Source organism: Hyla sarda, chromosome 6 (assembly GCF_029499605.1).
Source record: "Hyla sarda isolate aHylSar1 chromosome 6, aHylSar1.hap1, whole genome shotgun sequence".
Classification (NCBI taxonomy): Eukaryota; Metazoa; Chordata; class Amphibia; order Anura; family Hylidae; genus Hyla; species Hyla sarda.
In genome coordinates, this window is record NC_079194.1 from 293,841,556 (window position 1) to 293,856,237 (window position 14,682).

The 14,682-nt window shown below is 41.6% G+C and overlaps 1 protein-coding gene across 1 annotated transcript in view; it reads right to left on the reverse strand.

The window, feature by feature from the left end:
* Positions 1 to 14,682, reverse strand: part of NAV2 (neuron navigator 2) — a gene marked incomplete in the record, with an annotated part of 234,265 nt that overhangs the window by 116,531 nt on the left and 103,052 nt on the right. Inside the window, 1 exon segment of the mRNA XM_056527781.1 lies at positions 9,016 to 9,161. Within this exon segment, the coding sequence (XP_056383756.1) occupies positions 9,016 to 9,161 (146 nt within the window).

The following is a 14,682-nucleotide window of genomic DNA, read 5'->3' on the forward strand; positions in this document are numbered from 1 at the left end:
CGACATCTGACAGTCTGATATAGATATTGAAAATCCTGAGGATCCTCAAAGGTTGCAGCACCTGCTGTATTCATTTCCTGTCTGCTGCTCTGCCTGTGGCATTGCCAAGCACAAGGCAGCATGCAGTAACCACAACTCTTTCTTCCCTAAATGTCCCAATAAAGATATATATGTGTATATGAAATTGAGATGGTAATTTAACTGTAGTGGCAGGTCAGAGGTGTTGACATCACTAAGGGGGTGGGGCTAAAGTTCAAAGATAAAATCCAGCCACGCCTCCTGAGACAGCAGAAATGAGTTATCTAAGGAGAGAGATAGAAGCCGAGGAGCTGCTGAGACAACACCACACTGACAATAAGAGGACTACTCAACTTCCTTTTAGGAAAGAAGGAGGAGCTGGGAGCTGCTGAGACAACACCACACAGACAAAGAAAGGACTACACAACTTTCTGTTAGGAGAGGGGGAGGAGCTGGGAGATGCTGAGACAACACCACACAAAGAAAGGACTACACAGCTTTCTGTTAGGAGAGGGGGAGGAGCTGATAGATGCTGAGACAACACCACAGTGACAAAGAAAGGACTACACAAATTCCTGTTAGGAGAGAGGGGAGAGCTGAGAAGCTGCTAAGACAACACTACACTGACAATGAGTGGACTACACAACTTCCTGTTAGAAGAGACATAATCAAGAAATACAGAAAACCGTGATGACCTAAACTTATTTATAACCTGGAGTCCTATGAGAACACTATAGTCAAGATTGATGAAGCTGGACCTATAAGAGCAGATTTTAGATCAGTATCTCACTTTGGGCCGGGGATCTCCAGCTGTTGCAAAACCACAATTCCCAGCATGTCCTGAGAGCTACTGACAATGCTGGGTGTTGTAGTTCTGGAGCCGCTGCATTCCAGGAGCACTGTACACACTGACTACGTGTTAATCCAGAGTAAGGGACATTCCCCGCTCAGGATACAGTGTCCCCACCAGGAGGCGGAGAGGTCACCATAATAAACCCGGACACATCACACACAGGTTAATATTTACAGGGTCGGGAGTTAAAATTTAACATTCGGCTGGAATGTGGAGTCACTGGTGGGATCTCATGGTGGGAAACAATCTCATGGGGGTGGGGACCCACAGATGGGACTGACCAGATCAGGACTCATATTACTACAGGTTATATGTTATATGGTATATAGTATATATGGCTACAGGTTATATGTTATATATAGTATATATGGCTACAGGTTATATGTTATATATAGTATATATGGCTACAGGTTATATGTTATATGGTATATATAGTATATATGGCTACAGGTTATATGTTATATATAGTATATATGGCTACAGGTTATATGTTATATATAGTATATATGGCTACAGGTTATATGGTATATAGTATATATGGCTACAGGTTATATGGTATATAGTATATATGGCTACAGGTTATATGTTATATATAGTATATATGGCTACAGGTTATATGTTATATATAGTATATATGGCTACAGGTTATATGTTATATATAGTATATATGGCTACAGGTTATATGTTATATGGTATATATAGTATATATGGCTACAGGTTATATGTTATATATAGTATATATGGCTACAGGTTATATGGTATATAGTATATATGGCTACAGGTTATATGGTATATAGTATATATGGCTACAGGTTATATGTTATATATATATATATATATATATATATATATAGTATATATGACTATAGGTTATATGGTGTATATATATATATATATATATATATAGTATATATGACTATATGTTATATGGTATATATAGTATATATAGCTACAGGTTATATGTCATATGGTATATATATAGTATATATGGCTACAGGTTATATGGTATACATAGTATATATGGCTACAGGTTATATGTTATATATGACTACAGGTTATATGGTATATAGTATATATGGCTACAGGTTATATATGACTACAGGTTATATGGTATATATAGTATATATGGCTACAGGTTATATGGTATATATAGTATATATGGCTACAGGTTATATGTTATATATAGTATATATGGCTACAGGTTATATGTTATATGGTATATATAGTATATATGGCTACAGGTTATATGTTATATGGTATATATAGTATATATGGCTACAAATTATATGGTATATAGTATATATGGCTACAGGTTATATGTTATATGGTATATATAGTATATATGGCTACAGATTATATGGTATATATGACTACAGGTTATATGTTATATGGTGTATATAGTATATATGGCTACAGGTTATATGTTATATGGTATATATAGTATATATGGCTACAGATTATATGGTATATATGACTACAGGTTATATGTTATATGGTGTATATAGTATATATGGCTACAGATTATATAGTATATATGGCTACAGGTTATATGGTATATATGACTACAGGTTATATGTTATATGGTATATAGTATATATGGCTACAGGTTATATGGTATATATGACTACAGGTTATATGTTATATGGTATATATAGTATATATGGCTACAGGTTATATGTTATATGGTATATATATATATAGTATATATGGCTACAGGTTATATGTTATATATGGCTACAGGTTATATGTTATACGGTATATATATATATATATATATATATAGTACATATGGCTACAGGTTATATGTTATATGGTATATATAGAATATATGGCTACAGGTTATATGTTATATGGTATATATATATATATATATATATATATATATAGTATATATGACTATAGGTTATATGGTGTGTGTGTATATATATATATATATATATTTATATATATTATATATGGCTACAGGTCCAGATCTGTTGCAGACATTCCGTGGTGTGGACCCGGCCTTACAGAATCTTTACACGGTGGAATGTCTTGATTTTAATGGGGTTCTGCTGCACTGTGCACACACTGGAATTTCTGCATTAGATGTTTCTGTCATGGAAATCCCGATTCCTGAGTCGATAGAAAGAATAGACTTCTGCGGATTTCACTTGGAAATGCATTGGCGCACTTCAGAGCGGTCCTAGTGCCTGTCAGATTAATAAAATGTGTGCAATGTGTGAATCCGGCCTTTCACTTACAAGACAGAAATACATGTTGACCTCCCAATTGCCTTTCAGCCACTAATCTCAGACAAGTATTGAACCCATTTTCGGGTGAAGCCCTTCACGCCCCAGTGATAAAAGGAGTTCCCAGTTAATGGTTTCCATGACTATTGGTTCAAGCCATAAACTATCTATAAAATAAAACTATTAGCACTATAAGATACTGCATATATGTAACAGCAGAGGACTACTGCCCCCTACAGACAAAGTCCAGCAAACGGCCCAATTCAAAGATCCACAGAGGTGACCCCCCCACCCCTGGAAGTTGTAGTTTTGCAACAGCTGGGGGCACCCTACATTACAAAAACATTGTACAAACTAAATCTAAATCTCTCCTACCCCTAACATCTCCACTGTTGATACGGTTAGCATAGAGCAGTGGTGTCCAACCTGTGGATAGCCTAGAGCAGTGGTGTCCAACCTGTGGATAGCCTAGAGCAGTGATGTCCAACCTGTGGGTAGCCTAGAGCAGTGGTGTCCAACCTGTGGGTGGCATAGAGCAGTGGTGTCCAACCTGTGGGTAGCCTAGAGCAGTGGTGTCCAACCTGTGGGTAGCCTAGAGCAGTGGTGTCCAACCTGTGGGTAGCATAGAGCAGTGGTGTCCAACCTGTGGGTAGCCTAGAGCAGTGGTGTCCAACCTGTGGGTAGCATAGAGCAGTGGTGTCCAACCTGTGGGTAGCCTAGAGCAGTGGTGTCCAACCTGTGGGTAGCCTAGAGCAGTGGTGTCCAACCTGTGGGTTGCATAGAGCAGTGGTGTCCAACCTGTGGGTAGCCTTGAGCAGTGGTGTCCAACCTGTGGGTAGCCTAGAGCAGTGGTGTCCAACCTGTGGGTAGCCTAGAGCAGTGGTGTCCAACCTGTGGGTAGCCTAGAGCAGAGGTCCAACCTGTGGGTAGCCTAGAGCAGTGGTGTCCAACCTGTGGATAGCCTAGAGCAGTGGTGTCCAACCTGTGGATAGCCTAGAGCAGTGGTGTCCAACCTGTGGTTAGTCTAGAGCAGTGGTGTCCAGCCTGTGGTTAGCCTAGAGCAGTGGTGTCCAACCTGTGGGTAGCCTAGAGCAGTGGTGTCCAACCTGTGGGTAGCCTAGAGCAGTGGAGTCCAACCTGTGGATAGCCTAGAGCAGTGGTGTCCAACCTGTGGGTAGCCTAGAGCAGTGGTGTCCAACCTGTGGGTAGCCTAGAGCAGTGGTGTCCAACCTGTGGGTAGCCTAGAGCAGTGGTGTCCAACCTGTGGGTAGCCTAGAGCAGTGGTGTCCAACTTGTGGGTAGCCTAGAGCAGTGGTGTTCAACCTGTGGGTAGCCTAGAGCAGTGGTGTCAACCTGTGGGTAGCCTAGAATAGTGATGTCCAACCGGTGGGTAGCCTAGAATAGTGATGTCCAAGTCGTGGGTAGCCTAGAATATGATGTCCAACCTGTGGGAGTGGTGTCCAACCTGTGAGGAGTGGTGTCCAACCTGTGGGTAGCCTAGAGCAGTGGTGTCCAACCTGTGGGTAGCCTAGAGCAGTGGTGTCCAACCTGTGGGTAGCCTAGAGCAGTGGTGTCCAACCTGTGTGTAGCCCAGAGCAGTGGTGTCCAACCTATGGGTAGCCTAGAGCATTGGTGTCCAACCTGTGGGTAGCCTAGAACAGTGATCTCCAACCTGTGGGTAGCCTAGAACAGTGATCTCCAACCTGTGGGTAGCCTAGAATAGTGATGTCCAACCTGTGGGTAGCCTAGAATAGGGATATCCAAACTGTGGGTAGCCTAGAACAGTGATCTACAACCTGTGGGTAGCCTAGAATAGGGATATCCAACCTGTGGGTAGCCTAGAATAGGGATATCCAACCTGTGGGTAGCTTAGAATAGTGATGTCCAACCTGTGGGTAGCCTAGAATAGTGATGTCCAAGTCGTGGGTAGCCTAGAGCAGTGGTGTCTAACCTGTGAGTAGCCTAGAACAGTGATCTCCAACCTGTGGGTAACCTAGAGCAGTGTTGTGCCACCTGTGAGTAGCCTAGAATAGTGATGTCCAACCTGTGGGTAGCCTAGAATAGTGATGTCCAACCTGTGGGTAGCCTAGAATAGTGATGTCCAAGTCGTGGGTAGCCTAGAGCAATGGTGTCCAACCTGTGAGTAGCCTAGAACAGTGATCTCTAACCTGTGGGTAGCCTAGAACAGTGATGACCAATCTGTGGGTAGCCTAGAACAGTGATGTCCAACCTGTCGCTCTCCAGCTGTTGCAAAACTACAAACCCCAGCATGACCAGACAACCGTCGGGTGTCCAGGCATGCTGGGAGCTGTAGTTTTGCAACAGCTGGAGGCACCCTGTTATGGAAGCTAAGTGATCAAGCGGCTGACCAGACCCGGCCGGAGTCCACACAGGTCAGCACACATCAGATTTGGCTGGGGGGGGACTCTGAACCCCCATCATCTGCCAGGACCTACATGTCCAGTCCTGGCGAATACATTGTACAGGATCTGCAGCTCTGTCCCAGTACACAAGACTATATACCTATGAATCATTCTATTTTTGGCGCACTCTTCTGTCGTCTCATCCTCCTCACCATGTGACAGGAAGCTCTTAGTCGTTTTTATCACTAAATTGGAACATGAAGAACGATTTGGCATCATTGACCCTTGAAATTAAGTTCGGAGAGTCACACATTGTGCGGCTTTGATGTAGAGGACGTGAGGAGGCGCCGGGCGCAGGAGGATCCCTGTCATCTGGGGAAATCCTCAATCACCCACACTTAGTAATATACCCCACCCCCACACCAATGAGGGATGTACAGGGAGATTTTACAACCAGGGTGCCTCCAGCTGTTGCAAAACTACAACACCCAGCATGCCCGGACAGCCAACGGCTGTCCGGGCATGCTGGGAGTTGTAGTTTTGCAACAGCTGGAGACATGCTGATTGGGAAACACTGTTTCTGAGAATTCTGTAGACTGGATACAATTGTATCAAATTCTCAACTGTCATTTTAGTTAAGATGGATGTAATGAAAGCAAGTGGATATAATGCATGCTGGGAGATGTAGTTTTGCAACAGCTGAAGACACACTGGTTGGGAAACCCTGTGTTATGCTAAGGGTGCATTCACATACGGGTGCCGGATCCGGCGGGGGGAGGGGCAAACCGGGCGCTCCCGTACCCCGGCCGGATCAGCCCGTGACTCCATTTACTTTAATGATCCAACCGGAGTCAAACGGTGACTGCGGTCGGCTCAGTTTTGACCCGAAAGCGGTTTTGGACCGGACCTAAAACCGTAGTATACCGGTGCACTGCCATAAGAAAACATCTGTTTTATGCTAATGTAATGCTTCCCAAACAGGGTGCCTCCAGCTGTTGGAAAACTACTCCCAGAATGCACTTCCCATCCCCGCATACACTAGAACATGTATTCTGCTCAGTATGTTTTGTTTAATGGTTTCTTTGCTCTTTAGAAGTCTGATGATTTCGGAGTGGGGGGTAGAGATGGATTGCGTTTGGGGGGAGGGTGTTGTTGGGGTGGGGGTGGGGGGGGGGTTTGGCTGGGATTTGGGTTGTTTGTATGTATGTTATAATTTCTGTGTTTGAAAACTTCAATAAAAATTATCTGATTTAAAAAAAGAAAGAACATGTATTCTGCAGGGGGGCACTTGCCCGACCGTTCTCTCCTCTGACATTCAGAGTCAACATAGAGTCAGGTGCAGTTTAGTGCAGTGGTCTCCAACTCTCTGACCTAGATCAGTGTTTCCCAAGCAGTGTGCCTCCAGCTGTTGCAAAACTACAACCACCAGCATACACTCCCCATCCCCACATACACTAGCACATGTATTCTGCAGGAGGACACTTGCCCGACCCTTCTCTCCTCTGACATCCAGAGATTTGAGAGCCCATCGTACACATAAATCAGTGTTTCCAAACCAGTGTGCCTCCAGATGTTTTTTTAATCAACTGGTGCCAGAAAGTTAAACAGATTTGTAAATTACTTCTATTAAAAAATCTTAATCCTTCCAGTACTTATTAGCTGCTGAATACTACAGAGGAAATTATTTTCTTTTTGGAACACAGAGCTCTCTGCTGACATCACGACCACAGTGCTCTCTGCTGACATCTCTGTCCATTTAAGGAACTGTCCAGAGCAGCATATGTTTTCTATGGGGATTTTCTCCTACTCTGGACAGTTCTTAAAATGGATAGAGGTGTCAGCAGAGAGCACTGTGGTCATGATGTCAGCAGAGAGCTCTGTGTTCCAAAAAGAAAATAATTTCCTCTGTAGTATTCAGCAGCTAATAAGTACTGGAAGGATTAATATTTTTTAACAGAAGTAATTTACAAATCTGTTTACCTTTCTGGCACCAGTTGATAAAAAAAAAAAAAAAAAGTCTTCCACCGGAGTACCCCTTTAAGGTTTATAAAGCCTATATAAAATAATTGTCTCTATTTTATTCACTCGCAACATGCAGACTTCTTTGAGGAATTAAAATACACAAAGTACATTACAAAGTTGGAGAAACCCCCCCAATCAATAAAAAAAGGGACACTGACAGACACCCAAAAATCAGACACTTCTGTTTTCAGGGACTATTTATGTTGCAAAAAAAAAAAAAAAAGCCTAATCTTTTCCGCTGGTAATGGGGGAAAAAAAAGGCAATTTTATTTAGCTATTTTTTTTTTTTTGGCGATTGGTTTAAAAAAAATAAAAATAAAAATTGGCAAATAAAACATATAAATATATATATATATATATATATATATATATATATATATATATAAATATATATATATATATATATATATATATATATATATATAAATATATCTTTTATGTTTGAGAACACGAGCCAAAAGCAAAAACATTGCTTTTGTGACGGTAGCAGTTACTTACTGAGTCCACTAGGGGGTGACACAACACTAGAGTAAGTCATTGCTTGATACAAATGACACGGCAGCGAATAACTTTCCCGTTTATGCAGAAGACTGAAGCATTTATAATGTGTGTATATATATATATATGTATGTATATATATATATATATATATATATATATACACACACACATATATATATATATATATATATATATATATATATATATAAAGTTTTACTGTAGCTCTTTATAATTTTACAGTTACTGGTCACCATTAATCCACCTGACAGTTTTCATCCTGCAATCGATAATTCGCCATTTGTTTCATAATAACGGAGCCAGCAGAATAAGTGAGGCGTCATTACCGAAAAAAAAGGTGCGTCATTCGCCAACAAATCACGTGACTACCTTAGGGTGCAATCTGACTGTGAGTTGTTGGGGATATTTGTAACATCCCTTAAAGGGGTACTCCACTGGAAAACATTTTTAAATCAACTGGTGCCAGAAAGTTAAACAGATTTGTAAATTATTTCCATTAAAAAATCTTAATCCTTCCAGTACCTATCAGCTGCTGTATGCACCACAGGAAGTTATTTTCTTTTTGAATTTTCTTTCTGTCTGACTTCAGTGCTCTCTGCTGACACCTGTGTCCATGTCAGGAACTGTCCGGCGCAGGAGAGGTTTGCTATGAGGATCTGCTTCTACTCTTGACAGTTCCTAAAATGGACAGAGGTGTCAGCAGAGAGCACTGTGTCAGATAGAAAAGAAATTTAAAAAAAAAAAGAACTTCCTGTGGAGCATATAACAGCTGATAAATATAGATTTTTAAATAGAAGTAATTTACAAATATGTTTAACTTTCTGGCACCAGTTGATTTAGAATTTTATTTTTCAGTGGAGTACCCCTTTAATGCAATGAGGCAGTGATCTGAAACGCATGGCTCTCCGGCTGTTGCAGAAACAACAGCAAAAGTACAGCAAAAGTTTAAGATCACTGAACTAAGGCAACATTTTCGCAACCCCCTGTAGGTAAAGTCTCCAGCACGTACCTTTCTCAGTCACAGCTGCGGGAGGATTCACCGGTTTGGCTTTGTCGTAGTTATTAAAACTCTGACTGCGCCTGTTCCCACCGACCGGCCCCCGGGTTTTGGCTTCGCTGCCTGCAGCCGACGTCCTGGTGCTGGGACCTGGGAGCCTTAAAAAAGTAAAAAAAGAAAAATCAGGAAAAGGAAAAAACAGAGAATAATGAATTACCAGCATGATGGAAATGCTCCCTGAAGAAGATATAAAGCACAGAGAAACCTGTCGAGCAGACATTACACTGTAGGCAAAAAACGGAAGAGGCAGGCAAGAGGATGGGGATTATAATACCACGCAGCAGATTAGAGGTTAATGCTACTTGCAGATGCTAAAACCTTTGGCATGCTGGGAGTTGTAGTGCCACAGGTTTTTAAACAATATTGTAAAGTTTTTTTTTTGTTTTTTGTTTTTTATAAAATTGGGCAACTTTCTCTGTGTCTTGCATAAAAAAATTAAGAGTACAGAGCAGTGTTTCCCAACTGTTGCAACTCCAGCTGTTGCAAAACTACAACTCCCGGCATGCCCGGACAGCCATTGGCTGTCTGGGCATGCTGGGAGTTGTAGTTTTGCAACAGCTGGAGGCACACTGGTTGAGAAACACTGCTCCAGGTCACCAGAATATACTGGGGCATTGGTCTTTAACCACCAGTTGTTGTAGAACTACAAATCCCACAGGAACGGGGAAACTACAGTCTGTCATGGCATGCTGGGAGTTGTAGTTTCTCAACAGCTAGAGAGCCAAAGGTTGCACTAGTGCATTGGTCTTCCACCTGCAGCTTCTCAGTTAAGGCACAACTAAAACTCCCAGCCTACCCTGACTGTCAGGGAAGCTGCCGTCCATAATGGCATGCTGGGAGTTGTAGTTTTGAAACAACTGGGGAGCTAAGGGTTGAAGACCACTGCACTGGACTATCAACAGCTGGTTGTACTAATGCAGTGGTCTTCAACCTGTGGCTCCTTAGCTGTTGCAGAACTACAACTCCCAGCATGCCCTGACAGACTGCAGCTTCCCTGACAGTCAGGGTAGGCTGGGAGATGTAGTTTCTCAAAAGCCAGGGAGCCACCGCTTGCACCAGTGCAGTGTTCACCCACCCCGTGGCTCTTTACAGTTGTAGAACTACAACTCTCATCATGCTCATCTGCTGTAGAATAGGACAATGGACACAAGGCAATCAATGTGGGTCACGGCGAGGCCAGTACTGTGTATACTATGTCACATTGCTCAGCTGGGGCTCTGCACATGTCAATCTGCGTGTTCCAGCTGACATGACGCAGCGCGATGTTTTATGCTCAGGCATCTCGCACTTACACGGATTTGTCTTTGTTACATTTTGCCCTAAGGAGTAAAAGAAAAAAAAAAATGGAAATGTTTTTCTTTTTTTTTTTGCATGTGACAGTGAAGGTTCCGCATAAACATCTGCTTCTGGGCCTTTCATCTGCACAGGAAGGAGCATTCATGTTTTATTACCCATACAAGACAGTGCTTTCCAACCAGGGTGCCTCCAGCTGTTGCAAAACTACAACTCCCAGCATGCCCAGACAGCCTACGGCTGTCCGGGCATGCTGGGAGTTGTAGTTTTGCAACAGCTGGAGACACCCTGGTTTGGAAACACTGATCTATGTGTACGATGGCCTCTCGGCTCTCTGTTGACTCTGGATGTCAGAGGAGAGAAGGGTCGGGCAAGTGTCCTGCTGCAGAATACATGTGCTAGTGTATGTGGGGATAGGGAATGCATGCTGAGAGTTGTAGTTTTGCAACAGCTGGAGACACCCTGGTTTGGAAACAGTGATCTATGTGTACGATAGCCTCTCGGCTCTCTGTTGACTGTGGATGTCAGAGGAGTAAAGGGTTGGGCAAGTGTCCTTCTGCAGAATATGCCCTTGCTAATACGGGGATCAGGAATGCATGCTGGGAGTTGTAGTTTTGCAACAGCTGGAGGCACCCTGGTTGGGAAACACTGATTTAAGTGTAAGATGGCCTCTCGATCCTCTGTTGACTCTGGATGTCAGAGGAGAGAAGGGTCGGGCAAGTGTCCCCCTGCAGAATACATGTGCTAGTGTATATGGGGATGGGCAGTGCATGCTGGGAGTTGTAGTTTTGTAACAGCTGGAGACATCCTGGTTTGGAAACACTGATCTATATGTACGATGGCCTCTCGGCTCGCTCTTGACTCTGCATGTCAGAGGAGAAAAGGGTTGGGCAAGTGTCCTTCTGCAGAATATGTGCTTGCTAATTCGGGGATTAGGAATGCATGCTGGGAGTTGTAGTTTTGCAACAGCTGGCGGCACCCTGGTTGAGAAACACTGATCTATGTGTACGAAGGTCTCATGACCCTTTCTTGACTCTGGATGTCAGAGGAGAGAAGGGTCGGACAAGTGTCCTCCTGCAGAATACATGTGTTAGTGTATGTGGGGATGTAAAGTGAATGCTGGGAGTTGTAGTTTTGCAACAGCTGGAGGCACGCTGGTTAAAACACTAATACAACCATCACCAGTGACAAGTACAAGTATCCATTCTTAGTTATTATACTGTTACTTTGTTGCAGACCTTCAGATCAAAGTTAAACTTGAAATCCACCGTATCATCCTACAGGTTACTCTTCAAGTCAAATATTATTATATTATATATTATTTTTGGTTAATTAAAAAAAAAATTATCACAAAATATCAAAAATTCTTGTAAGTTCAGAGCACGGCAACGTTACCGGCCACACGGCCGAAGAGTTAGTGGTGTTATCTGCGTCACGCCATTAGTGTAGGAAGGACTGCAATACACTCCGAGCCCAGCAGGGGGACGCACTGACCGGGAGCATTTCCTCTGCCCAATGGAGAAGCGCAGAAACCTGACCTCACTGGGGTCTCTGGAAGATGAACTGTATAGTGGGGATAAATGGACACAATCAGAAGAGCTGGGGGGTAAAGAAGAACCCTAACCTCACATGGTATTAAAGGGGCACTCTGGTGGAAAACATTTTTTTAATCAACTGGTGCCAGAAAGTTAAACAGATTTGTAAATTACTTCTATTAAAAAAATCTTTACCCTTCCAGTACTTTTTAGCAGCTGTATGCTACAAAGGAAATTCTTTTCATTTTGAATTTCTTTTTTGTCTTGTCCATAGTGCTCTGTGCTGACACCTCTGTCCGTATAGGGAACTGTCCAGAGCAGCATAGGTTTGCTATGGGGATTTTCTCCTGCTCTGGACAGTTCTTTATAAGGGCATCAGGTGTCAGCAGAGAGCACTGTGGACAAAACAAAAAAGAAATTCAAAAAGCAAAGAATTTCCTCTGTAGAATACAGCTGCTAAAAAGTACTGGAAGGATAAAGATTTTGTAATTGAAGTAATTTGTTGATTTAAAAAACAAATGTTTTCCAGCGGAGTGCCCCTTTAATAGGACGTATTGCTGCTATCTGATAATAAAATACGATACAAAGTTCTATGTATTCACTATTATTATTCTAAATATAAATATCTACAATGATTGTTAATCTACAGTTATGGGAACTTTCGGAGAAACTGCGGCCCATGCGTCGGGGTGTGGTTGCACCCCATGTTTTTTGGTCACTGCCCGGGGCCTACAACCATGGGGTGCAGCCGCTACCCGCCACACAGGACCTCCCTTCAGATATAGGATGTATCTGTGTCCTCCACCAGGGGTTAATGCTGGAATGAGATTTTTTTCCCTTTGAAAGACTTAAAAAGAAGCGGTTTCGTGTTACGCGGCGATCGTCCTCGGGGTAATCGGCTAATTGCACCATATTTCACTGCTACAAAGGGACGTATTCTCCATAATGTCATGAGAACCTGCCGGGGAGGGTCAGCCGTAATCTAAGGTTTGGGAAGTAATTATACTATGTGACGAATCTAATATACAGATCGGCTTTCCTATAAGAAGATGGAGATTATTGGAATAAAAGTCAGTGTACGGGGCGACGGAAACATACAGACCATACTACACCTGAGGGGGGTCTATATATATATATATATATATATATATATATATATATATATGATCACATGATATAATACACCTGAGGAGGATCTATATATGATCACATGATATAATATACCTGAGGAGGGATCTATATATGATCACATGGTATAATACACCTGAGGAGGATCTATTTATGGTCACATGGTATAATACACCTGAGGAGGATTTATATATGATCACATGGTATAATACACCTGAGGAGGATAAATATATGATCACATGATATAATACACCTGAGGAGGATAAATATATGATCACATGATATAATACACCTGAGGAGGGATCTATACATGATCACATGGTATAATACACCTGAGGAGGATAAATATATGATCACATGATATAATACACCTGAGGAGGATAAATATATGATCACATGGTATAATACACCTGAGGAGGATAAATATATGATCACATGATATAATACACCTGAGGAGGATCTATATATGATCACATGGTATAATGTACCTGAGGAGGATCTATATATGATCACATGATATAATACACCTGAGGAGGATCTATATATGATCACATGGTATAATACACCTGAGGAGGATCTATTTATGGTCACATGGTATAATACACCTGAGGAGGATAAATATATGATCACATGGTATAATACACCTGAGGAGAATAAATATATGATCACATGATATAATACACCTGAGGAGGGATCTATATATGATCACATGATATAATACACCTGAAGATGATCTATATATGGTCACATGATATAATACACCTGAGGAGGGGTCTATATATGATCACATGATATAATACACCTGAGGAGGATTTATATATGATCACATGGTATAATACACCTGAGGAGGATAAATATATGATCACATGATATAATACACCTGAGGAGGATAAATATATAATCACATGATATAATACACCTGAGGAGGGATCTATATATGATCACATGATATAATACACCTGAGGAGGATCTATATATGATCACATGGTATAATACACCTGAGGAGGGATCTATATATGATCACATGATATAATGTACCTGAGGAGGATCTATATATGATCACATTATATAATACACCTGAGGAGAATCTATTTATGGTCACATGGTATAATACACCTGAGGAGGGATCTATATATGATCACATGATATAATGTACCTGAGGAGGATCTATATATGATCACATGATATAATACACCTGAGGAGGATCTATATATGATCACATGATATAATACACCTGAGGAGGATCTATATATGATCACATGGTATAATACACCTGAGGAGGGATCTATATATGATCACATGATATAATACACCTGAGGAGGGATCTATACATGATCACATGATATAATACACCTGAGGAGGATCTATATATGATCACATGGTATAATACACCTGAGGAGGATTTATATATGATCACATGATATAATACACCTGAGGAGGGATCTATACATGATCACATGATATAATACACCTGAGGAGGGGTCTATATATGGTCACATGATACAATACACCTGAGGAGGGTCTATATATGGTCACATGGTATAATACACCTGAGGAGGGTCCATATATGATCACATGATATAATACACCTGAGGAGGGATCTATATGTGATCACATGATATAATACACCTGAAGAGGATCTATATATGGTCACATGATATAA